Source organism: Balaenoptera borealis (assembly GCF_965194805.1).
Source record: "Balaenoptera borealis genome assembly, chromosome: 3".
Classification (NCBI taxonomy): domain Eukaryota; kingdom Metazoa; phylum Chordata; class Mammalia; order Artiodactyla; family Balaenopteridae; genus Balaenoptera; species Balaenoptera borealis.
Genome location: NC_138866.1, coordinates 80,180,162 through 80,204,281, shown reverse-complemented (window position 1 = coordinate 80,204,281; position 24,120 = coordinate 80,180,162). Strand labels below are relative to the sequence as shown.

General features: G+C 39.7%; 1 protein-coding gene across 5 annotated transcripts in view; it reads right to left on the bottom strand.

The window, feature by feature from the left end:
* Window positions 1–243: 243 nt before the first annotated feature.
* Window positions 244–24,120, bottom strand: part of CDIN1 (CDAN1 interacting nuclease 1) — a 217,848-nt gene continuing 193,971 nt past the window's right edge. For 2 of the 5 annotated variants that reach the window (XM_082385067.1, XM_082385069.1), the window contains exon 11: window positions 8,400–9,593. In XM_082385067.1, the coding sequence (XP_082241193.1) occupies window positions 9,458–9,593 (136 nt within the window). In that variant the 3' untranslated portion in view covers window positions 8,400–9,457. Of the gene's footprint in view, window positions 7,395–8,399; window positions 9,594–24,120 lie in introns of those variants that run through there. The other 3 variants (XR_014242521.1, XR_014242522.1, XM_082385068.1) reach the window with 3 other exon arrangements.

Genomic DNA, 24,120 nt, shown 5'->3' with positions numbered 1-24,120 from the left:
CGAGGGCTCTCTCTAGTTGTGGCAAGTGGGGGCCACTCTTCATCGCGGTGCGCGGGCCTCTCACTGTCGCGGCCTCTCTTGTTGCGGAGCACAGGCTCCAGACGCGCAGGCTCAGTAGCTGTGGCTCACGGGCTTAGTTGCTCCGCGGCATGTGGGATCTTCCCAGACCAGGGCACGAACCCGTGTCCCCTGCATTGGCAGGCAGATTCTCAACCACTGCGCCACCATGGAAGCCCAAAAACACACATTTTTAATGGTGCATATCATTTATTAGATGGATCACTCTATGGTAGTAATATTATCAATAACTATATCATGTATAATACAACTGTATGGTACCAGTTTTGTTAGAGCTCTGACGTACGATGTATTAGGTACTAATCTTATTTAATCCTCACAATAGTCCTATGTGATAGGTATTTTGATGTTACAGTTGAAGAAATTGAAGATTTTACAGCTCAGTTATTTGTAAGTGGAGAAGCAGGGATTCCAACCTGTTGTCAAAGCGTGTGTAAGTCACAAGGTTCTACTGGGTACAGTTCTAGAACATGATATACTAATCATTATTGGTAATGATCAGAAAAATTCATGATTTACTATTCATTTAAATATTATTGTTATAGGAACAGAAGATGATAAACATAACATCTGTGAATTTTTTTTTAACAGAAGAAAAATAAAATGAAAATGTAAATCAGCTGGGGGAAAAAATGTCTTAAAACTGTTTCCAAAATCATTCTTAGTGGCAAATCCTTAGGCTAAATGGCAATGTATAGAAACTGAATGCTGGGAATTCCCTAGTGATCCAGTGGTTAGGACTCCACGCTTTCACTGCTGAGGGGCCCAGGTTCGATCCCTGGTCAGGGAACGAAGATCCCGCAAGCTGCGTGGCATGGCCAAAAAAAGAAAAAGAAGAAGAAAAAGAAACTGAATGCCACCAAATGATAAGGATTTTAGATTACTAAAGTGCAAATAAAATGGGAATTATTTCTGTCAAAGCAAGAGCTGATTTCTACTACAGAGATTAGGGAATCAGGGACAGGGCAAAAACAGTACGGTTCAGAATGTTTATTTAAAAATATACCATGATCCTTTACTTTGTAAATACTAAACATAACTTAGGTATTGGAAGTTCCTTCCAGAATAAATTATTAACCCCATGGTGGAAAGGACAGTGGGCAGGTGGCTAGGAGGGACAGATTCTAGTCCTACCTCCAATTAGCTAGCTCTGTGACCTTGGACAAGTCACTTGACCTCTCCAGACTTCAGTTTTTTCACCTGTACAGTGAGGTCTCTGGTCCCTTCCAATTCTAAAATTCTCAGAGTCTATGAGTCAAACTTATCTCATCTTTGCTAATGGCTCAATTTAACTTTCCACACACCTCTTAGGGAATTGTCAAGGAACCAACTGAAAATGCAATTCAATTCTCACATGAGTTTCTTTGCTCACTCCACGCCCCCAAGCTGCTGCTGCTGTTTTTAACCCCTTTGTCATTGGGAAACACTTTCAAGGATAGTGGGGAAGCAAGTAAGATGAAAATAATTTACCAAAAGACCGAGTTTTACATTTACATGCAATGCACTTATGTCCACTTTGCCATCTCTTTTGTTGTTCTGCTTTTCGATTACCCTCTGTTAGTCTGGATTGCTTTTTTTTTTTTTTCATTTACCACAAAATCCTTTTTAAAAAATTGTAACTTGGAAAACCAAGATGGATTCTTCTATTCAAATTAGCAAGGAACAAAATATTTTTAGATTTTTACCTACTAATTTTCCATGTGCAACGATTGTCATTATTTTAGCTGACAGAATTAATGAGCTGATTCAATTAAAAGGATTTTGGAAAATTATTTATGGCTTAATGGTAAGTATATTAACAAAACCTCCATTACCATGTACAGCATACCTATCTCTTGCATCCTTGAAAATATTTTAACATTTCTTTTTGGGAGCATATTTTAAAACAAACATAACAAGTATACAATAACTACTTTATAAAAATGCCCTGCACTAAGTAGGAAATTGATACCCAAATGATATAAAGACCATGAAAGAGAAGGAAGGCACAGTCTGCAGCTGACCTTGAAACCTCAAGCCTGTTTTTACCGGGAAAACAAACAAACAAGAAAACTAAAAAACTAAGGAGTATGTGAGACCATCTAATAGGAGACAATCCTCAAATCTCAAGATCCTCACGCAGAGCCCAAAATATAGAGACCCAATGTTTTTCATCAATAATGTCATGTAACTTGTAGGCGTTTACTTTACTGAGAGCAATAATTATCTGTGGCCTTCTAAAGTGTTTATCTTGAGTTTTTAAATCATATTTCTATTGAAATATTTTGCTTATATGAATTACTAAACAGATCTCAGCCATGGACAGATGTTATTTCACTTGATGTTATAGAACCAGTGAAAAATGTTACTGCTTATTTTATTACTCAGGCCCATGAACAAGATTATGAGTTCTGTTCCAAACGCTTAGAATGTATTTATACTTGCACTAAACACGAATGACCTAGGGTGGGAATTGAAACTATGTGGCATCTATGTGATCACTACCCACTCCAAAGATTAGTGCCCATAATTGATCACAACCCTATTTCCCCGCTGAGCTGAACTCAGCCTCAGAATCCTTCTCTACAGCAGTGGATGCAGCTACCACAAGCAAATAGAAAACTATTTGCTGCCTGAAGTCTAGAAGTAAAATATCTTATTAAAAGACCCATAGGTTTTGCCTCTTTCCTTATTACACTGTAATTGTCCTCCCTGAAATTTTCAAATCTTTTGTTTTCATTTTGACAAGTAATGATTTATTTTTCCAAAAAATGACCATTTGGGACTTCCCGGTGGCACAGTGGATAAGAATCCGCCTGCCAATGGAGGGGACATGGGTTCGAGCCCTGATCTGGGAAGATCCCACATGCCGCGGAGCAACTAAGCCCGTGCGCCACAACTACTGAGCCTGTGCTCTAGAGCCCGCCAGCCACAACTACTGAGCCCATGTGCCACAACTACTGAAGCCCGCGTGCCTAGAGCCCGTGCTCCGCAGCAAGAGAAGCCACCGCAATGAGAAGCCTGTGCACCGCAATGAAGAGTAGCCCCCGCTCGCCACAACTAGAGAAAGCCTGCATGCAGGAACGAAGACCCAACGCAGCCAAAAATAAATAAAATTAAATCTTAAAAAAAAAAAAAAAAGACCATTTATTGCACATTTTTGAATTTCCCACAGCACCTCAAACACTTCTAAACACACACTGGGGACTGTATAAATACTTGTGTCTTGAAGAGCCTAAATGCTAGAAATACAAGATGGAAACATCCCACAGAGCCAAAGAGGACCCAATCGCAGTGACGTCTGTCCTGGGCTTCAGTTCTCTCCAGACACTCACAGAAGGAATCACACACCAAAACGGCCCCAACAAATTAAGTCCTGGAGAGCAAAGGAGAAACATGGAAATTCCAGTTCCTTTTGTGTTATAAGTTTTCAAAATATGAGGAAATATGCCAAATGCCTTTGATAATATACTCTGAATTAATGACTAACAGGGAAATGCCCCCTGAGCAGTTCATGGACAGTGTCTCTCCCAAGTCAGATCCTGTTGGCAAATGACCAAAGAACCCTTGTCTCCTGAGCCAGCAGACACTTCTACGGCCAGGAAGCACTGTGACATCAACTCAGCATTATAAAAGTGAGCAATTAAAAGCACCATTTGCAGTTAATCTAATAATTCCACTGAATATCCCCAAACCTGTGTACAAAACATATTTGATTTGGGGCCCTGACTTGATTTTAGGGTAAACTGTTTCTTAAATAGAAATATAAAGATAAAGATAAGCCTTAAGCCTTTTTTTTTTTAAGAGAAACAAAGGTAAGATTTTAAAATGTTTGAGTTAATTTAGCAATATACTGGATGAACAATAAGGTACTTAAGGCTCAATTTAAGGCAAATGCAATGAAAGAACATGAATTCCCCTTAAGACTAAGTATCAAATAGTCTGGTTGATGAAACTGCTGTATTTCAGGTTTTGAGGGTTTCTAAAGTAATTAATTCTCTAATTAACACCAAAATATATGATGCTTTTCTCCGATTCCAATACATATACCCAGTTTTCAGCTGAAGAAAATGAGGAAGTTAAAATTAAAAGGGCCCAATTATTTCTTTAATGCAAGCAAGTGAGATCATATTTAATATAAATTTAACAGTCATTCATTTGTGTGTTCAACATTTATTGAACACCTGCTCCGTGCCAGGAACTCTGTTAGCTACTAGGGGTTAGAGCAGTGAACAAGATATAGTTCCTACTCTATGGAGCTTACAGTCGAGTCAGAAATCTTGCCATTAAACAACTACAGAAAGAAATATGTCAACAATTGAGATAAATGTGGCACAATCAAATAAAAGGTGCTTGTTTACAACTTTCGGTTTACTTACAAAACTATGGTTTCCTACAGAGGTCGTTTGGATTATGTAAATTTTGATTTGCCCTATAAAAGAAATTTCAATTAAAATTAAAAGATAGAGTCTACTATAGATAAACTCAATTGTAATTTCGGATTGTATCTGTGTTGAATATAAAAATGACAAAGGCATTTTTTTTTTTTTAAAGAAAAAAGTGCTAGCTATTCTAGAAATACTTTTAACGGAGGCTGTTTCCAGGGGAATTCATGACTGTTTTAGGTTAACGGTTGGTAGCTTCAGGTTCAGGCCTCAATTAAACTCTGAACTTCCATTGTTATCATTTAATTGACTTGGTTATATCTCATGTCAGCATTTCCAAATGACCTTCCTTTTAAAAAATAAAAATTACCTGACATAGAAGCATTGTTGCAGCAATCCCACACTGTCTTTATGTATGGCTGGGCCTAGAATCTGCTTAGCTTGTCTACCACTAGGGTACCTCCCATCATCTTTGCTTGTAACATGAGACAGCTCCAGGTACATGCATGTTGAGGGAAAAGAGATGAAAAATGAAATCTATCTATTACCATGACTATTATTAAGATGACAACTAAATCCACTGATATCCACTTTCTTCTAAGACAGGGAGTTAGTCTTAAATACCTTGCATATCACGATTAAATACTGTCAAGTTATGCTTATTTTAAAGCAGGATTATTATGTGCATCTTTTCCTTACATTACAAGTGTCTCCGAAGGTTTAGTTGTGCTAGTTAACCAGATGGAAACTTAAATCCTCTTTACTTGTACATGAGACAACAATAAGAACAAGTTGGGTTTCTTTAACTAATGAGTGGGATTTTATATAAAGTAGGTATGACGCCAAGATGGAACTCTGCTAGACTGACTGAAGCAAATTAAGGCATCAAATGAGCGTTTCCCCTCCCCCTGCATTGTGGAAAAGTTTTAAAAGTCTTTTTGAAGTACTTTGATCAAGCTTTGAAATCATTTTAGTGGATGACTATTGTATGAAAACTGTAATTTATAGTCCTTGACCTAAGCAGCTCTTTGTCTCACAGCCACATTCAAAACAATAGCAGGAAAGTGAAAAACACAAGGGGAACCCAAGCTGTTCTGGTTATTATTTAATTCATAATTCCATTTTCCTTAATCTTTCGAATCCAGGCATGTTCTTAATAAAACATCTTCAGACTGTTTTTACTATATATAGGAAGGTTACTTTGGGGTAATACAATTAGATGGTCCGAACTTTTGTCACTGTGACCCTTCCTTAACCTGAGAGCGACTCACCAGGCAGGTCCAGAGAGGCACCTCTCTCTATAAGTGGTGACAGTGCAGGCAGACTCCTATTGTTTGCCTTTTATTTCCTCTCTGGTTAAGCTGGCTTTGTTCCTTGACCCTAATTGAGAATGTGCCAATTGGGAGATTTTCTCCTCCTGTCCTATTCACAAAATAGTTATACTTTTGAGGCAACTTGCAGATCACATGGAAAATGGCAAGCTGCCCCCAACATGAACGAGCTAGGAGTGATTCTCTAACTAAATCACAGAGACATTTTACTATTTAAATTCGTAATTTTAATCAGCTGAACACCACCGTTCAGCCTGAAAGTATCTGTAAACCTCACATGTACTTTTGGCTCCTTTTGCCAAAACAGTTACTGACACACTAAACCTCAGACCATATTTGACCCTGTAATATCTTGGTTACAAGTTTTATCATCTTCAGGTGCCAAAGATGCTTAGGTGTGCTTTTCCCCAGAGAGCTTAGGTCAGTTGTTCTCCCCCAACTTGGACTCCGAAAATATATGGGTCAGGACTCCGATGAGCTGCATTTTGGTCCTGGGATCATTTTCTAGAGAGAAAAAGAGCCAAGGGGGTAGTGAGAGAGAGCAGAACGTGTGTCCACATGGAAGGAAACTGCAAAGGCAGGAGAAGGCGAGGACGGCCGGGAAGAGGCAGGAAGTGAGGGGAGTACAGCACATGGAAGATTTAATTCAACTGAAACTCCAGGTCCTAGGGCGGAACAGGTTAAAAAGAGCAGACATCTCCGCTATCTTGGTTCCAGAGTGGAAAGGAAACACTGGGTGTAGCTCCCCAGGGAGGGGGGAGTGAATTAACTGTTCACTTGGGGGCTGTGCATTAATTAGTGAGGCCCCCCCCCCCCAGGGCCCATTTAGTGGATGACCTCATCCAGGGCTCTAAGCTATCCCCTGGAGGCTTCAATGAGTGAATGCACCCCCACAAAGATGGACAATGTATCATCTTTTTCCAGGGTGGAATCAAGCCTTGCCAATAATGAGCAGGTAGACACACCGATGCTTAAAAGAAAATGATTCTCCCTGGAGATCCAGCTTTCTACTCTACACCCCTGAGCCTCCCTTTTATATACGATTTTAGGAGTGTTTAGAAGAGTTGACATACACCTCGCCTGAAGCAAAAAAAAAAAAAAAAAGAATTCTCACTGTTTTTTGTTTGTTTTTTGGGTGGAAATGGGGTGGGAAGGGGTCTATGAAGTCACCTGAAACATCATCGCTGGATCAGCTTTGTTCTGAGCTCATGCCTCTGCACGCTTCGAACAAATAGGGTCTCTTGTTTGTTTGTGAGAGCAGACACTTGGCAAGTCTATATATGCAGAGAGAACATCATTTAGTTTTACGTTTGTACACACACTCCTGCTTTCTGACTTGGCCTAATTCATTAACACAGTTTGCAGAAAGCTCCATAACACAAGATTTGACTTTAATGTTAATGTTCTAATGATGAGAGCAAAAAAAAAAAAAAAAAAAAGTTGTCACCCCATGTATACCCTCTAGGGCTGATGTTTATACCGTCTAAATTTAAAAAACAAATAAGTAAACAAACAACACATACAGATAGACCACAGATAAGTATTCCTTACATAAAAGAGGAACAAGGAGGATTTCCGCTTCCAGTCTGGGATCGTTAGTCCCCTCACCCCACTCCTCCAACTGAAAAGTAGTAGATGTTATAATCACATTAGTTTTTATGTTGAATAAAGCTTAGTTTTAAATAACTTGTAACTTTATCATAGTATGTACAGTCTACTGCTGGTTTCTTCCCCACTCTTCAGGGCCAGATTTTAAAACCTCATTCATAAAGAGGAGGTGGTGCCTTTGCCAGAGAACACCGGTACCTTCTCCTAACACATTATGTCAGGGCACCAGGTAGAAGAGCAAATTCTGAAATGCAAGCACCTCTTTCATTGTTTAAATTTATTTGTGCACCTTCATCATAAATTTGTTTAATATAAAACAAACAAATCCTTGATGAGGGTTTACCAGGGTTTTCAACATCTGTGCAGATAAATGTAATTTATTTCTAAAGAAGAAAAAGCAGTTTAGAGCATGCCATGAGAACTGCTTTTAACAACATTTTTGTCTAAAATGTGTGTGTGTGTGTGTGTGTGTGTGTGTGTGTGTGTGTGTGTGTGTGTGTGTATCAAGACAACTGCAGTGGTTCCAAATCATTCTATTTTACTCATGAAACCTGCATGGTGAATTTTATACTGGAACAGAAGTTTGCCTGATACCGCCTTACTGTTTCATCTTCTTCCTCTTTCTTTTTTGTTTAATGCAACCTGCAACAGAGCTAAAATCCATGCCTGAACCCGACATGTTTGTGTCCTTCAAAAGGAAAGGCAGTAGGCAGATTTCTGCAAATCTTCTTAGGTACAAAATGAACAAAGTACAAATGGTATATTTAGTCTTTTGAAAGAACCAAGCAATGTATATAACTTGAAGGTGTTTGTAAAAGTTACATTTTTACTAATATTTCCAAACTCATTCAACATTATAAAGAATATTATGTTTTGTCAACATGAGGGCAAATATTTTACTAAGTACATTTTTGGGTATGGATTAATTTTTCACCTTCCTAAAAGATAGGTTTATAATGAATTTACTGATGTTTTCCTTTAGATTGAAATTTGGTTTGCAGTAGAAAAAGTGAATAAATGAAAGTGAACAAATACAAAACTTCTTTTATTTTGCTTACTTGAAAATTGCTCTAGGTTTACTTTTGGTACACTTAATTCATTCAAAGCCGAACAATCCTAATGCCTAAATTATTTGAGTGTTATATAATTATGCGGTATAAAATGCAGATACAAAGCAGGGTCCAGAATGTGCTTTTGAAAAATTTTACTCATAAAAATACTGACTACCATACATACTGACAACTAGTTACGTTTAAAAATAAACTCTTGTCAAGGCTGGCACCCAGCTTCAGTCGTCTGCCCTCAGCCCCCAATCCAAAGAAGGAGTGTGGTTTCCAGACACAACGTAACTAATGCTTTTAAATGAGATAAATGGAAAATGTTTGGTGTTCAAATAAGTATTATAGAAAGAGGAAATTCTCATCAAGTATATTTTTTTCAGCTTGGCTTACTGCCATAGAAGTCAGGAAACCATAAAAACTGGACAAAACAAACGCAGGCTCCCAGCAAGGTCTGCCCTTGCAGGTGAGAGCGAAAATCTAGTTGCAGCCTTCATGATTTTGGCTTTGCTGGGACTGTGCTAGGTTATTCCATGACAGTAACGCCACCCCGGGTATCTGTGAGTGTACATGAAGAGAAAGGGGGAGGGAGAGAGAATGAATGGAGGCTTACCAAAAAAAAAAAAAAAAAAAAAAAAAGAGAAGGCGATTCAGTAACTGGGAGGAGAATTGAAAAATCACACCTTTCAGTCTCCACATTTTTTCTTTTGTTCAGTATATAAGGAGAAACCATCCGGAAGGAAGAAGGATTATGACTATCTATAAACTAACTGTTTGACAGAGACAGAAATGCTGATAATGAGTGGGCTGTGTCTGTAGTTCTTGGCTGTTCACATGAGCAAAAGGGATGAAGGAAAACAGAAACTCTTGATATGTTTGTCTAAAGAGGTAGTGGTGTGACCACGGGCAGCGAGAGTTCAGCTGAAGTTCAGGGCAGATGCTGCCAGTAGTTTACACCGCAGGAAAGTGAAATTGCTTCCGGATTCACCTTTTCCTCCCAGCTTCTCTTCCAGGACCATCACGGTGAAGCAGTGCTATGGCATAAGGTGACGATGTCGGTGGGGAAACAGGCGTGGAGCAGGATACCCCTTTCCCGATTACAGTCCAGCTCCTGGATAAATCCGTACCAGTAGATGACTAAGCCCGGCCCAAACCTGCAAAAACATGAGAAAGTGACACGCACACATAGTATAGCAACATAGTTCCAGAACACGGTGATCTTGGATAAGATGATGAAATGACTTTATTGTACGGAGTTTTTGTTTCGGGTGCTACGATGATGACTGAAAGTAGCTGAACTTACACCAAAGAGCTTATTTCATGCGCGTGTCACCGCCTTGGACGGATTTGTTACCTGTCTTTCAAGGAACCTGAACGATTTCACTACTCTAATTACCTCTCAGTCAGGTGTTGTGACGACTTAGCTGATGAAGGACAAAAGCAGAGTCGAAACAGCATTGATTTGGGGAGCACGAGGCTTGGGATTTTAGCCTCTTGACACTTAGAGGCACTCTTTTAAAAGTTAAACTTACCTATTTTCAACTAAGGAAAAAAAAAAGGTTTGGAAAATAATTTTAAAAAAATGGAACAGCTCAAGGTCTTCTTCTGGCTATAAGGCTCTATTCACGTACCCATAGGGCCAGAAGTTCCTTCTGTCATTCATTCTTTCTAGTCTTAAAAACAAAAAACAAACCCATATGACAACTGGGATCCTTCAAAGAGTTCTCTCGGCCCCTTCACTCTCTGCATTACAGCCTCTCTAAGCGTGAACATGGCATGAAATTTGGTCGTAGGTTCTCATCACGAAAGTAGGGAATAATGCCACGTAGAGTTCTGAAAAAGTCTAGACAGATGCAGGCTTGAAACCTCAATGTTTCTAAATTGTGCCTCCGAATTATCTCCAATTTGGTTAGCAGCACACTCAGGAAGTAGCCAGCAGGAAGTTGAGACCTCTAGGCTGGGTTCATAACGATGTAATCACTATCAATCACTGTGCGCACAGAGATGTTTTGCACATCAGTTTCACGTTTTTCCTACCGAGAGTACTTAATTAAAGGGCAGCTCTACTTTTGGTGTCGTGTTGCAGGAATTTTACAGTGAAAGCATAAATTATGAACGTTGGGTTAGTAAAAGGATGTCTAAAAACAGAACTGCTTTCTGTATTCTGACATTACAGCAGGCTGAACCGCGCTAGGCCAAAAATGTTTTTCCTTCCATGATTTATTATATGCTGAAGTGTACTTGCCAAACCTAACAGTACAGGATGGGCTGCAAGATACTGTATGCGCAGGAACAAGTTCAATTGGATGTCATGGAATAGTTCATTTGGGGATTCACATCAGTAGGGCGGCCAAGCTGTACGCGAGATTAATTAAAACTTTTGCATTCCCTCCATGCAGGGATAGAATCATGAGATGTTGACTCATCAACTGAACTTGTTCTAGGGGACACAGGAGCTGTATAGGACGAGAAGCCTTGGAGCACCAGGCGCTGTGACATTTACCTGAATTCAGGGCTAACTGCAAATGCTTTCGTTTCTCAGTATCTCTGGGGAGAGTTTCCTTTGTGGTCAGAAGAATCAGGCACCTAGGGCACGAGGTATTTGGGGCCCCAGTGCTTAAATGCACACCAGGTGAAGCGCACACCTGGACGAGGTCTTGCTTCCATTTTAACCAAGGGTTTCTTAGTAACTTTTAATCACAAACAATTGTCTGCAATGGACACCATTTGGTATCTTGATTTTACAAAGAGCTCTATGACTAGTATCAAATGATCTCAGGTTTGTCAAAACAAGAAGACCTGTGATTCTGAGGATCATGTCTGAGAAGCCTCAGACCTTCCCATCAGTGAAGCAGCCCTCAGTCACAGCCTCAAGAAATCTACTGTTAACCTCAACACATTCCCCTGTTTTATTACACAGCCACTCTGGAGGCCGTGACGTTCTTTAGAAAGGCGCTCATATTTCTATGAAGGGAGGAAAAAAAAAAAAAAAAGGTGATCTAACCAGTCATGGAAAAGAACAAAAGAATATAAAGAGGTCGTAAACAGCAAGCCCAGTGTTTTAAAGATTTAATAAAACAGAAACACATATCACCAGCACTGAGAGAGCAAGGGCAGCCTGCGCTTTCCCTGAATCGTAAGCCAAAGGACACGAAGCAAGAAGGCTCTTTACGAAAATGGCATTTTCTAGGCATGAAGGTCAGGCTGGCGAACATCTCAATGACCAAGAAAGTGGACTTGTTTCACCTGTGAGGCAACACATGAAATCAGCAACTGGAAAAGGTTTTGCAAGATTGTGAAGCTAAACATTTCATGTAGTGGTTCACTTAGGAGGACTCTCTGAAGGTAGCAACACAGATTTATGAACTGTTTTTAGTATATATGAGAAATGACTCCTAATAAGGCTCTACCCTCTATCTAAGTCATTGTTCCCTAGCTTTGGGGTGAAATTATATTTACTTGGGCAATACCAGCTCTCTCGTATGACCCAAAAGCTCTGATTGACAATATGTGCTTAATTAATTAAAAACGAGGAACTACGACTCCCTTTGTAAATAGAGATTGGTAGACGGAGGCTTTCAAACTATGTAGTCTTTGAATGACAAAAATAATGAGGACTTTAGAGGGTTACAAGTTTGGAAATTTAACGGGAGAACAAGACCTGGCCTTGTTCCCAATACCTTGAGTGCATTTCTGACGTTTCTCCATCAGCTGAGGATCCAGAGATTATCAGACGCTGGCAAATTAACCTTTCAGCAACTTGGCTGTTTATGAAGAGGCTGACCGCATTAGGCAACATTACATGATCCATTCCTCCATTATCGGAACCGGCAGAAGGGAACATGTAGGCTGATAATTTGAAAAATCAAGCAACCCATCTCTAGTATTTCCTTCTGAAAAGCTGTAAAACAGGGAGTAAACAAGACCTAGGAAATTTTTATATTGGTCAAGTACATGCTGATGGGCCTAGAGACTTCACCTTTTTGATGCCTACTTCCATTTATTGTGGCACTACTGGACAAGAATGAGATCACTGGGAAGGCAAACATAACCTTTGTGACCAATAAAAATCAAAGAGTCTATTCACAGAATTTAAAAGAAAACAGAGTCCTTGGATCTGAGCAAATGTGCAAAGCAGAGGGTTGTTCTGCTACTGGGATTGCAGCCCTCCCTACCAGGCTGGAGACACTCAGTAATGGGATGTATATGGATATCTGAATTGACTGTGTAAACACATTTCAAGGTTGACTATAATTTGAAGGTTACTATACTCATGGTCAAGTAATAAGATCAAAGACTCCAAATGGATTTTAAAAACTCCTGTGGAGCAGAGCCTGGAATGTAAGTGACTCTTGAACAAGTAATTCTGCTTGCAAATAAAATACCACCAAATTAGCAACAATAACAAATACCTCTTGAAAAAATGGGAGGTGAAAGTCAAGAGCCATGACAGACCTTGAGGGTGTGAAAGATAAAGCTCCTCATCAATAATGACAACCTTATAAATGAGTTTGAAATGTGTTTCTCTGGTTTCCTTCCATTTTAGAGTATTTAGAGAAATTAAGCAGGAGACTGTGGAATGAAAGCTGGGCACCCTTTTGTGGTTTTTGTGCACAGTTGTCTCCCAGAGATTACACGTTTCATCCTTTGTCTCTTTGCTACGTTGTGACCCTTTTGAGGGCAATGACCATGTTTTATTTACATTGTGCCTGCTAGGGCTAGCACAGTACCTGGAACATGACAGATACCCTCAAGAACAAGATGGAGAACACAGAGTTAATAATAGGATCAGACAGCTTTGTTGCACTGGTTACTGAATCAGTGGCAGGCTAGAGATGGGCAAGATGGAAGGACTCGGCTATTGCCATGGTTTGGCATTTTTATTAGTGAGCAGGGTGAGCACCGTAATGGCATACTAACAGATTATAGTGCTAGTAATAATAACAGTTACAACAATGTTAATTATTAACACTTTCATTGCACTTACTACGTGACAGACACTGTTCTAGGCACTTTACACGTATCGATCCATTTAATTCTCAGGTCAGCTCCACGAGGGAGGGAGATACAATTACTGTCCCTATTTTACAAATGAAGAAACTGAGGCACAGAGAAATTAAGTATCTTGCCAAAGGTCTTAGCTAAAAAGTGGAGGAACCTGTTTTGGAACCCAGGACTGGATGGAGGGTCTGTGACTGTCTTGCTATGATGTAGTGATCAGTCTACTAAATATGGTAAAATGGTATTAGACTTTAACCAGAAAAAGAGGGGAAATGCCCTATGAACTGGTTAGAGCACACTTAGAGTGTTGTGGAGGGTTCTGGTGTCATATTTTAAGGAGAATATCTCTAGTCTGGAAATGGTCCAGAGGAGAACTCTAGGATGTTTGAGGAAGCATTAGATTAACAAAGTATATGTGACCTGGAAATGAGAACTTAGGGTGGTGATACGCTCATTCACCACCTATGGATGTTTACAGTGCTCACGGGAGAAGGAATTAGATTCCTATTGTAGCTCTTGAGCATAGACCTAGGGCAATGTTTAAAAGTAACCAAGAATCAGATTTTGATTTAACATGAATAACAATCATTGAGTGAGTTTGGAAGTGGATCTTTCCTCAGTCAAGCCTTCGGATGAGACCACAGACCCTGAGCCAATAACTAAAATGCTGCATGTGAGAGAAGGTGAAGAAGAGGACCCAACAAGCTATACCCGTATACCTGACCCACAGAAAAAGTGAGATAACAAATGTGTGCTATTTTAAGTCATGTAGTTTTGGGCATTTTTTTAATATAGCAATAGATAACTAATAGATACACCTGCACTACAGACTTGAGTAGTCAAATACCATTCTTCATGTATGCAGTATGGAGAGCCCTGTTTGGCTACAGATTGGCTTTTGTCAGTTACACTTGCACCTAGACTTTATAGCAGAAGGGATTACCGAATGAGATTATCAATAAGTAGCAACTCTTCATCAAGGGGAAATCTCAGATACGAAGCAACTCTGTGTTTTTACACTAACAGAGCTTCCTGGCTCCTAACTTAGACTATATACCAATGCCCCTCCCTGCTGCATATCTAGGATGCTGGGGTTATCCAAAGAAGTATAGAAATCATATAATAAAATGAAGAATTCTGCATATTTTCTCAAATTCTGTGGTTTTGGTGTTAGAGTTGGTTATTGGGCTTCTGAAGCTGCAAATAGAGGGTAGAGATAGGGTGTGGGAGGCTGGTTACAGTTGAGGTGACTGCTGACAATTAGGGAAGAGACACTAAAAAAACCCAACCAACTAACCAACCAAACAAACAAACAAATAAAAAACAACAACCCAATTGTAGTAATCCAAGGCTATTTGGTGCTGGGGCAAATAGACTTTGTCAATCTCAACAGGTGCTGAGGACAGCCCAGGAAAAACAAATGCTGGTTTCATTTTGTTCAGTTAAAAAAGGCAGTAAAATCTGTAAGATATTTTTTAAAAAATTGTCACCAAGAATGTTTTAAAAATGGTACTTCAGTGAGTAAATTCTTAGTTTTCCCGAAAAATTTAGCTATCCTCAGATAGTCTCTGAGGTTGTTAGATTATGAATGTTGTACAGAATACGGTACAAGTTATAAAGCAAGTCTTTCTACAGCTCTCTGAGAAACTCAGAGGCACAGACAGGAAATTTGGGCCCCCAAATTAAGGAAGGACTTGGTTATTCTTTCTAAACTATAAAAAAAATACCCTCCCTTCCTTGCCATGCCTCTACACTATCCTATAACTCAGGAATTACTTGGATGGTAATTTTACTTATGGAGAAGAGAGAAGACTATTAACTTTCTATTGTTAAGACTTCTCCTTGAGGCATCTTCTTCAGAGAGGTTGAAATGAAAGATAAATGCAGGAATTTAGAGATTTCCAATCACATATTAGATATCATTTTGCTAAATTAGCCCCCAAAACCAACTCCCTGGTTGGTTTCCTGAAGCCTGTTTAGCTTCTATGTCTCCAGAGATTTCAGAGGGCACTTGACCAGACATTATATCTATAAAGATGCTGTCTTAATACAAATAAAATGATTCTAATATCCAACAGCAAAAAGGTAACTTTTACTGCACACTCATTATGTGGCAGGCAGTGCTTCAAGCACTTTTACATGTACAGACTAATTTGATATGCACAAGCCAGCCCCCTATGCAGGAAGTGGGGGGGGAAAACAAACAAACAAACAAACAAACAAACAAACAAACAACACACTGTGATTATCCCCATTTCACAGATGAAAAAACTGAGGCACTAAAATGGTTAGGCTTAGAACCTAAGCAGTCTGGCTCTCTGGCTTGTGCTTGTAACCAATACATTATACTGTCTCTCATTATGCCTTGTATTTACACAGCAATTTGTAACAATCATTCACCTTTGAAAAAATATTTACAACACCTGGAAATGAGAGAGGAGCAGGGGCCTGGAAGGCAGGTGACTAATCAAAAGTTTAGTGTATGCGTTGGAATTCACCTGTCCTACAGGAATAACTCTTCAAGTATGGAGTCAATAGCTTCACACTAAAAAGTTTATCTAGCTACTCTTTTAGGTTTAAGTGTCACCACGTTTAGGAAGTATATGTGAAGCAACGTACAATTCAGGTGAAAGAAATTAAAGTGACTGCATTTGAGGAAGCATATTTGAAGCATTTGACAATCAGGTGGAAGTAAGCTGGGGAATGAGAATCATAGCCTGTTCATATAAATGGAAATAAACGGCTGGAATAAGTTATGAGGAAAACTGAGGGAAGCAATGGGTCTAAGTGAGTGTGTCAGGTGGAGATTTGTTTTCCCAGAAAAGAAGGTTCAGGCTTGCTAAACAGGGTTGATACGGTGAACTCCAAAGGCCCATGTTTGCTCCTAAAATCCTTCTAGTACAGAGATGTAGCTCATATTTGTGCAATTAACTTGGCTTATCAATGTTTTCAGCTCCAGGAGAAAATAACTACGTATTTTTAAAAAAATCAATACAATTTTCCATCTCTTTTGATAACATGAAGGTGAAGGGTGGTGGAAGACTCATATCCTATTATACAATTTGCCTTTCTACATAGAATAAGAGAAAACTCATGAGACTGATCATATACTTCTCAATGAGCTGCGTTACCATTTTTACATAAAAAAGGATTCTAATGCACCAGGGTTCTACAGTATAAATCTGGATCAAGTCAATAGAACAAACAATTTTCAATTGAAGGATGACAAGAGGACCATGGAATGATCTGATGATTTTAGTAAAGTTTCTTGTTCTTGAGGGTCTTCATCAAACAAGAAAAATAAAACCTAGCTGTATTGATTCAAATCTTTGTTTCCAACCCAAATCTTATTTTTCAATTCATAAGCAAATAGAAAACTCCTCTCCAAAAGAGGAATAGCAGAGAATCCTTTTTAAAAATTTTTTTTATCTCTCATTTTGAGTTGCTGTGTGGGGTCTGGGATATCTTCTGAGGATGTGTGCAGACATGTGGCTGCTGGAAGTCAATTGTTTCACCATCAAAAAGACTTGCATGTGGTTTTCATGAAGAACGCATTCTCAAACACACAGTTCAGGATGAAGGAGAAATATAAAACATCTTGTAATTGTTTTAAAATAAACTCTTATACTGTTTATTTAGTTTTAATCTGCGTGTTGTAGATTGGTTATGCACTTGTTAATCACTGTCGTATGTATCTCTAGACAGAGTTGTAAATAACTTTTCAGTCCAAGTGAAATATGCTTGCACATGTTTATATGCAAAGTATGTGTGTATTTATGCCTGTGTATAAATATGTGTACAATAATAATAGATTAGTGATCATGCAATGTTGCATCCTAAGGTTCTGGCACTACGGTCAATTTCATATACAATGCAAATATTCTTTTTTGGTAATATATAGAGATGAAGTAAAAATATAAATTGATTGTTTCATTTGCTTCTTTTGCTTGGCAGCTCTGTGTTTGCAAACTGAAATGACTAAAGGAAGAGAATCCTAGTTACGAATATTCTTGTTCAATTCATGGATCTTGGTTAGTAAAATTGCAACTCTCTTTGTAACATCAACTCACTGTCTATAATTTTGAAAACGAAAAAGGAAAATATATGAGAAATACTGATTCACCCTTGGCCTTTATGCCACATAGAAAATAAACAGAAAATACATTATTTTGAAGAAAATTTAAAATGTATATAAATACACAACCACAACCACCTGAAATTCTCCCTGGTGTTTATACAACTTGGCATTTTCATGTCTAACATTAAATTGCCTGGAAAAGTGCTTAATTTCCACTCCACTTTGTCCTGTGTTGGAAATTCTTAGATGCTATTCTCACAGTCTTTCCAGCCTATAGTAAATCTCTTCTCCAAAGAGAAAAACTGAGGTAGGCAGGATAGAAAACAAAGGAGGAAGCTTTTTTATATTTAATCTGTTGTCTTTAATATCTGTTTTCTTGGAGAAACACTAACCCCTGGCATTGAGGCAGGCTCTCTGCATGTGCCCATTAAGGGTCTACATATAAGCCTGCATGTTCATCCTGCGCGGAGCACAAGTCACACAAGAAAGGATATTCTTCTCCTTTAGATACTTACAATTCAAATTTTAATAATGTAGAACTATTCACATTTAAGTGTAAAATATAAGTTATCAATTGAATAATAAAATAATAATAAACGAACAAAGTGCCAAAAGGTTCACAGCGAAAGAATAATTAGAACAATAACGTGGTGTTCTAGAAGTTTTCCTAGACAAGGTGAGTTCCCAGCTATGCTGCATTTATTCATACAATGGCCCTTTTAATTTTCTCCATTATACACACATGTTTTTTGAGGGAAGAATGAAGACTGGGGTTAGGGGTCCCAAGAGATGTAGAGGGATGGCAGAATCAGAAGCATATTGAGACGATTTCATTGTAAAACTAGAGAATGAGTTTAAGTATGATAGCCCTGTTTCTTTGTTTCAAACGAGGATGTGTAGAGTGGACAGTACACATCCTCAAATGGGAAGAAGAGAGAAACACCAAATGCAGTGAAAGAGACCGAAACCATAAAAATCACAAAGTACCCAAGGTCGTATTTACTTTGAAAAACACTTAAGTACTAAGAGTGAGAGAACACTTCAGGCGGACCTTGGGTGCAAATCATATCTATCTCCCTAGAATTTATACCCCAGCCTTTTTCCAAAAGTTGGGGTAGTTTACAAAATTGGTTGTGTGAATTATTACATGTTTTCTCAGTTATTTCCCCAGGGAAACATGCCAAAGGCAAACCCATCATTTCAGCTGATTTAGGGTTTGATGCCAGGGGATTTATAATTGATATGACAACCATAATGGAAAGTGATCATCACGCTGGCAACACATGGGCTGCCAGTGTGACAGTCCATTTTGGTGTTTGCCAATTAGTCAACCAGAGACTTGCTCGGATAAATTTGGAGGTTATTTCTGAACTTTTCATTACCAACTTCCTGAATACTAGAAACCAGAAATGTGTTAGAAAATAGAAAAGATTTTATCACATAAACATTGCTTACCCCAAATATATTTTTTTCACGTAGTCTTTTATTATTAGGTAGAGGGGGGATGGGGTCTCTTTTTCCTCGGCTCAGTTCACAGAAGATCACAGGGTAACCCAGAGTTCAGTCAGACATTTATCTCAAGACACAAAGAGATTTATGGGTTCTGGATATATAAAAGTCTGCTTAAAATAAAAAAATTATCGGAATTTTCATACTTGGCAAAGTCAAATAACTAAAGGATTAAGGCTGATACATGTTTGCCCTATAAATCTATCGTTAACCAAATGTAACACAATGCTTCAGGTATGTCAGATCCCAACTTGCTCTAAATGTGTAGTTAAAATTTTCTCTTAATCACAGTAAATATTTCACGATAAGGAGAATCTCTCTGGCTAACCATCACAGTCCTCAAAAGCAAACCTCCCAATTTTACAGATCCATAAAGGCAAATACTGGAAAGAGGAGAAAAAAATTAGAAGGTAGAACCATCTAGGTCATTAGGAAAAATGGTCAGGTAAGGAAAAACAATTTAAAAAATACGGTTCTTAGAAAAAAATAAAATAGAGATAATCCAGCCTTGCAGTTATCAAACAAACACTTCTAGAATGCAAGCTCCATGAGGACAGCTTGTATATTTCAGCACACACAGGAGTCAGCCACTAAATATTGCATGAACGAATACCACTATAGAGCCCCTGCCTCAGGAGAGGCTGTGAATGCTATCATGCATTTGGAAAAAAAAAAAATCTTTTGCTGATAACTCTCCACCATGTAGGGAAGAAAAGTCATTTTTAAAGGTGAGAAAATGAGCCTTAAAAATATGCCCAAGTTGCACACTGAAGAGCTAGCTCCCCCCGGGGCTATTAGGAATCTCTGCTTTCCAGGTTGTTACGGGGGAGATGACGCCGTGTTCTAAAAGCTGGGAGGCAACACGAGTACTGTTCCCTAGAAGGGACACTCCTGGTGAGGTGGGTAGGAATTAAACTGCTAGGAAGAAAAACTAAGGACTTGGGAGCCAATCACTGCACACAGGTGGCTCTCTCTTCCTTGAAATACAATCAGTTCAGGTAGGCTTTTGTTTACAGTAGCTTTTATCTAGAAGATAAGGTTGTAAAAACATCAATCAAAATGAAGTACTACTGTTCCTGGCCATATCTCAGCAGGTTCATCTGTTTTATTTCTTCCTCCCTTTCCAAATACCTTAAGGTGTTTAAGATGAGTGAAAGAGATATCAAACTATTAAAGTGAACTGTGTTTGTATGACACACGGATTTGCACCCCATGAACCACAAATACCATCCCTACGGTGCCTGAGCATTCCCAGGTTCAGGGGGAGCCTGTGTTCCTATTGCTTTGCTTTTCGATCACATATAAACTTTACAAAATGATCTTTACGCCATTTTCAATAGTGCTCCTTTAAGAAAATGAGGAGTTGATGGCTTCTATATGTTGGTGTGAGGCTTTTAACTTATTTCTACCCTGCCTTTTCCCCCAAAAGGCGTGTATAATAAAATAGCAAAATAGAAATAGAAAATTGAGCTCAGGAAAAGAAGAATGCATTTTACGGTTAAACTGAACTTCGAAGGTCAACTGCACAGTTAACAAAATTTTAAATTTAAGCCCATAAAGATCCTACCTGATTTCATTTTTAACTGCATTACTTATTTAATGCCAGATCCATACAATGAAGCTCTGAGGCAGGGACGTTTCCAAGTGATGAGGGTGACTCTGTTGAGGGAGTGAAAGGGCACACTGGCTCAACTCCAGAGAATAGTTACCAACAGGGCAGTGAGGTGGGCGGGAGAGGCCTGACCGTCACGCGCAGACAGACGCATGGGAGAGCAGCTGAACTGGTGGTCACCTGGAAACAGACCTTAAAGCTAGACACAGCCGGCAGGCCCCCCGGGGCTGGATGCAGGTTGTGCAGAGGGTCTGCATGGTGGAAAATATCTTATCTGTCCTTCTTCAGGTGACAAGTCATTCTTCAGGGCTGGGCTTTGTGAGTAATTTTCCTGCTTGATCCCCTTCTAAATACAACTAGAGTAAGGCATTCTAGTAAATGTAATGCCCGGTGGTTAACCCATTTCAGACTCAAGACTCAAGATCTAGACTCACCTAGATTCAAAGGATACTTGACTGACTTTGCTCCAGGTTTATCTTGCTGCCATAGTCCCAATCTTTGGAACTGGTAGAAGATCCAGACTATTTGATTTTTATTTCTTTGAGGAAAATAACACTGCTGATAATCACACTTATAATAAAAGCCATAAACATAATCATAACAGCAGCTGGTACGTACTGAACGATCACCATGTGCCAGCTACTCCTCTAAGCTATTTATACGTATTATCTCATTTAAAACAAAAGCCCTATGAGTAGCAGCCAATAGTAGTACTTACATTTTCATGTTGAGAAAACTGTTCTAAAGCTGTGCTCAACTGACCATAACGATGACGATGAAGAGAATTAACACCTGCATGCTTACCGTGTGCCTAGCGCTGCACTAACCACTTCATGTACGTTATTTCATTTACTACATGCAATAAACCTACGGGGTATGAAGTATTACTAGCGCCATGTTACAAACGAGAAAATAGAGACGCGGAGGTGAGGCCGCTTACTCATGCGAGGAGATAAAGCTGGAAAGTGGTGCAGGTGTTAACTCATGTCCTCTGCGCGCAGGGCTCCCTCCCTGAGTAGCTATGCTACAAGGCCCTCTGCGCTTCAGATTCCCCCCAAACACTCTTCCAAACCCTTAAAACATCACTACCAATGCCATCTCACTACCATGCCAATCTCAAGGTAAGGCTCCTGTCTGTCTAGGTTCAATACGAATGCTTTACTAAAGGATTCGTCCACGCTGGACAAGTCTTTCCTCTTCCATAAAATGTGGAGGCTGGAAGACGTCATCTTTAATGTACCTTTCATTTTTAACTTCCTGTGTCTTCGTTCTCCATCTGTAAAGCAGGTATAATGGAACTTGTATCCTGGAATTCCAGGTGGCTTTGAGAAGAAATAAGCTTCACAGCACTTTAATTTGTTGTTAATTCATTGTTGCCCCCTTACAAAAATTCTGCCCAATAGTGGAATGTAATAAAGAAACCTCCCAACCCTTGTTCCCCTCTCCCCAACCCATGAATGGGTAGATCTATGTCCAGAGGACTGGAAATAGACCCATTAGGAGAAAGAAAACCAGGTCAAATACTAATCCAGGCAGTATTGGGAAGTACTTTATCCAGGGAGAAAACAAGATGAAGAACTGGGTAGGAAGTGTGAGTAAAGCAGAGTCAAAACATTTCCTACATTTCTAACTAGACTAGATGCTTCTTGGAGCCAGAAAGCAGGAAAGGCCACATCATACAGTCATTCCTGCCCTTAAAAAGAAAAGCTGATCAGCTTCATGGGACCAGGAGAAACTCTACTTCAAAAGAGACTTGACAAAAAACCCTGATGATGTCAGTGATTTAAATTTTATTTAAATATAGGTTCCTGCTCTTAATGACATAACTCCACTGAGCCTGTTCCCACATTTTGGCCCCAGGTCATCCACTAAGAAGGGCTGCACACATAGATTTCAGAGCAGTACCTTGAGATTTCATTTTACCATCCCAGATACATTTCTTGTTAGACCAAGGGCATTTTGAAGTCTCCCCAAGCTTAACAGTTCATCTTTGTAATAAATGGTTTCAGTATTTTTAAAAAGGGAGAACATAAAAGGAACAACCTTGAGCGTTTTTAACTAATATTTAAAGACTCTGGAAACAGGATAAAGGAAACTTCTGACTTAGGAAACAAATGAAGGTTGATGTTTGAAACTGTCCTGACAAACTTTTTGGACCCTGAGGCTGGCCTTTGAGGTAGATGGGGTCTTTAGGAAGCTTAGCGGCCAGCACCAGTTTCTAAAGGTGGCCAAACCCTTTGTTTTCTCATGGTTAAGGAAGCTATTTTATCAGATAATTGCAGGAAAAAAATATGAGACTGAGGACAGAATTTTTTTTTAAAGTAACAGGTGAAGGATCACGTGTGAGCGTGGAAAACTGCAGGGCTGGACTCAAAGGAAGGACACACTTTAGTGAACTCTGGGTTCCATTCTTCAGCTAATGGTGGGCAAAACACTTCAGAGTTCTTAAAATACGTTCGCAAATTATACAGTAACATCTGACCCTCAAAACACGTTTTATTTTGACTTGCCAAATAAGGAAACTGAGGTGCTCAGAGGTCGAGTGACTTGTTTAAGATCACATGGGAGCCACGGACAGTGTTGCATGAACCCAGCGCTCCCTCCTTTCTGTGCAGTGCTGCTGTGTGCATGTAAAACCACCTCCCCTGTTTTCCTGGCTGCAGAACAGGGAGCACGGTAGCTCCTGCTTTTCTGAAAAGGATGCCATGTTCTGGGGATACAGCGATAACAGGGACACAGTCCCTGTCTTCCAGGGGCTCTCAGGAGTAAGGGGGATAAGCAGGTTAAAAGGCAGTGTACGGAGGAGACAGATGTTGTAGAACTGTGCAAAAGGCTCTGCAGTGGCCCCAGGCAGGTCAGGGAAGGCTCTGAGCAGAGGTAAGGCGACCTTTGGAGGGAATCTGGAAGTCAGGTTTGCTCTCCTCTCGGTAAGAGAGGGAGGATGCTTCGGGTGGAGGGAGAAGCACACACACAGACAAATGATGAGAAAAAGCCTGGCGGCTTTGCGGGCAGCACAGAAAAGTTCAGAATAAACAAAGATCATGGGCCTGGCAGAGGACACAGCTGGAAAAGCGCGGTGGGAGCGAGGCTGCTGAGGGCCAGAGGGGCACTGCCTATCGGACTAAGGTGCCGTGAGGGCCGAGGGGCTGGTGCACAAGTGGAGAGCCCGTTCCTCCCCATCCCATGGTACAGGCACACCAGCCCTTTGCCCCAGGCTAATCCTCTTTTATGAAACCCAAATGCCCGGGGCCATGTTTCTGTACGGAATTTGTGAGCTAAATATTTACTTTGTGTAGGGCCAAAGTATCTACTACAGCTCACTTATTTGGGGGTAAACACATTAGAGAAGAGTATACATTAAAACAAATCTCTCCCCTTGCCCGCTCTCCCTTTTCCACTCCATACAGAAAAAAGACTGCCTGAAAACTATACTGAGGGCTCAACTTTCCGGAGTCGCTGGGACAAAGTATGTGTATATAAA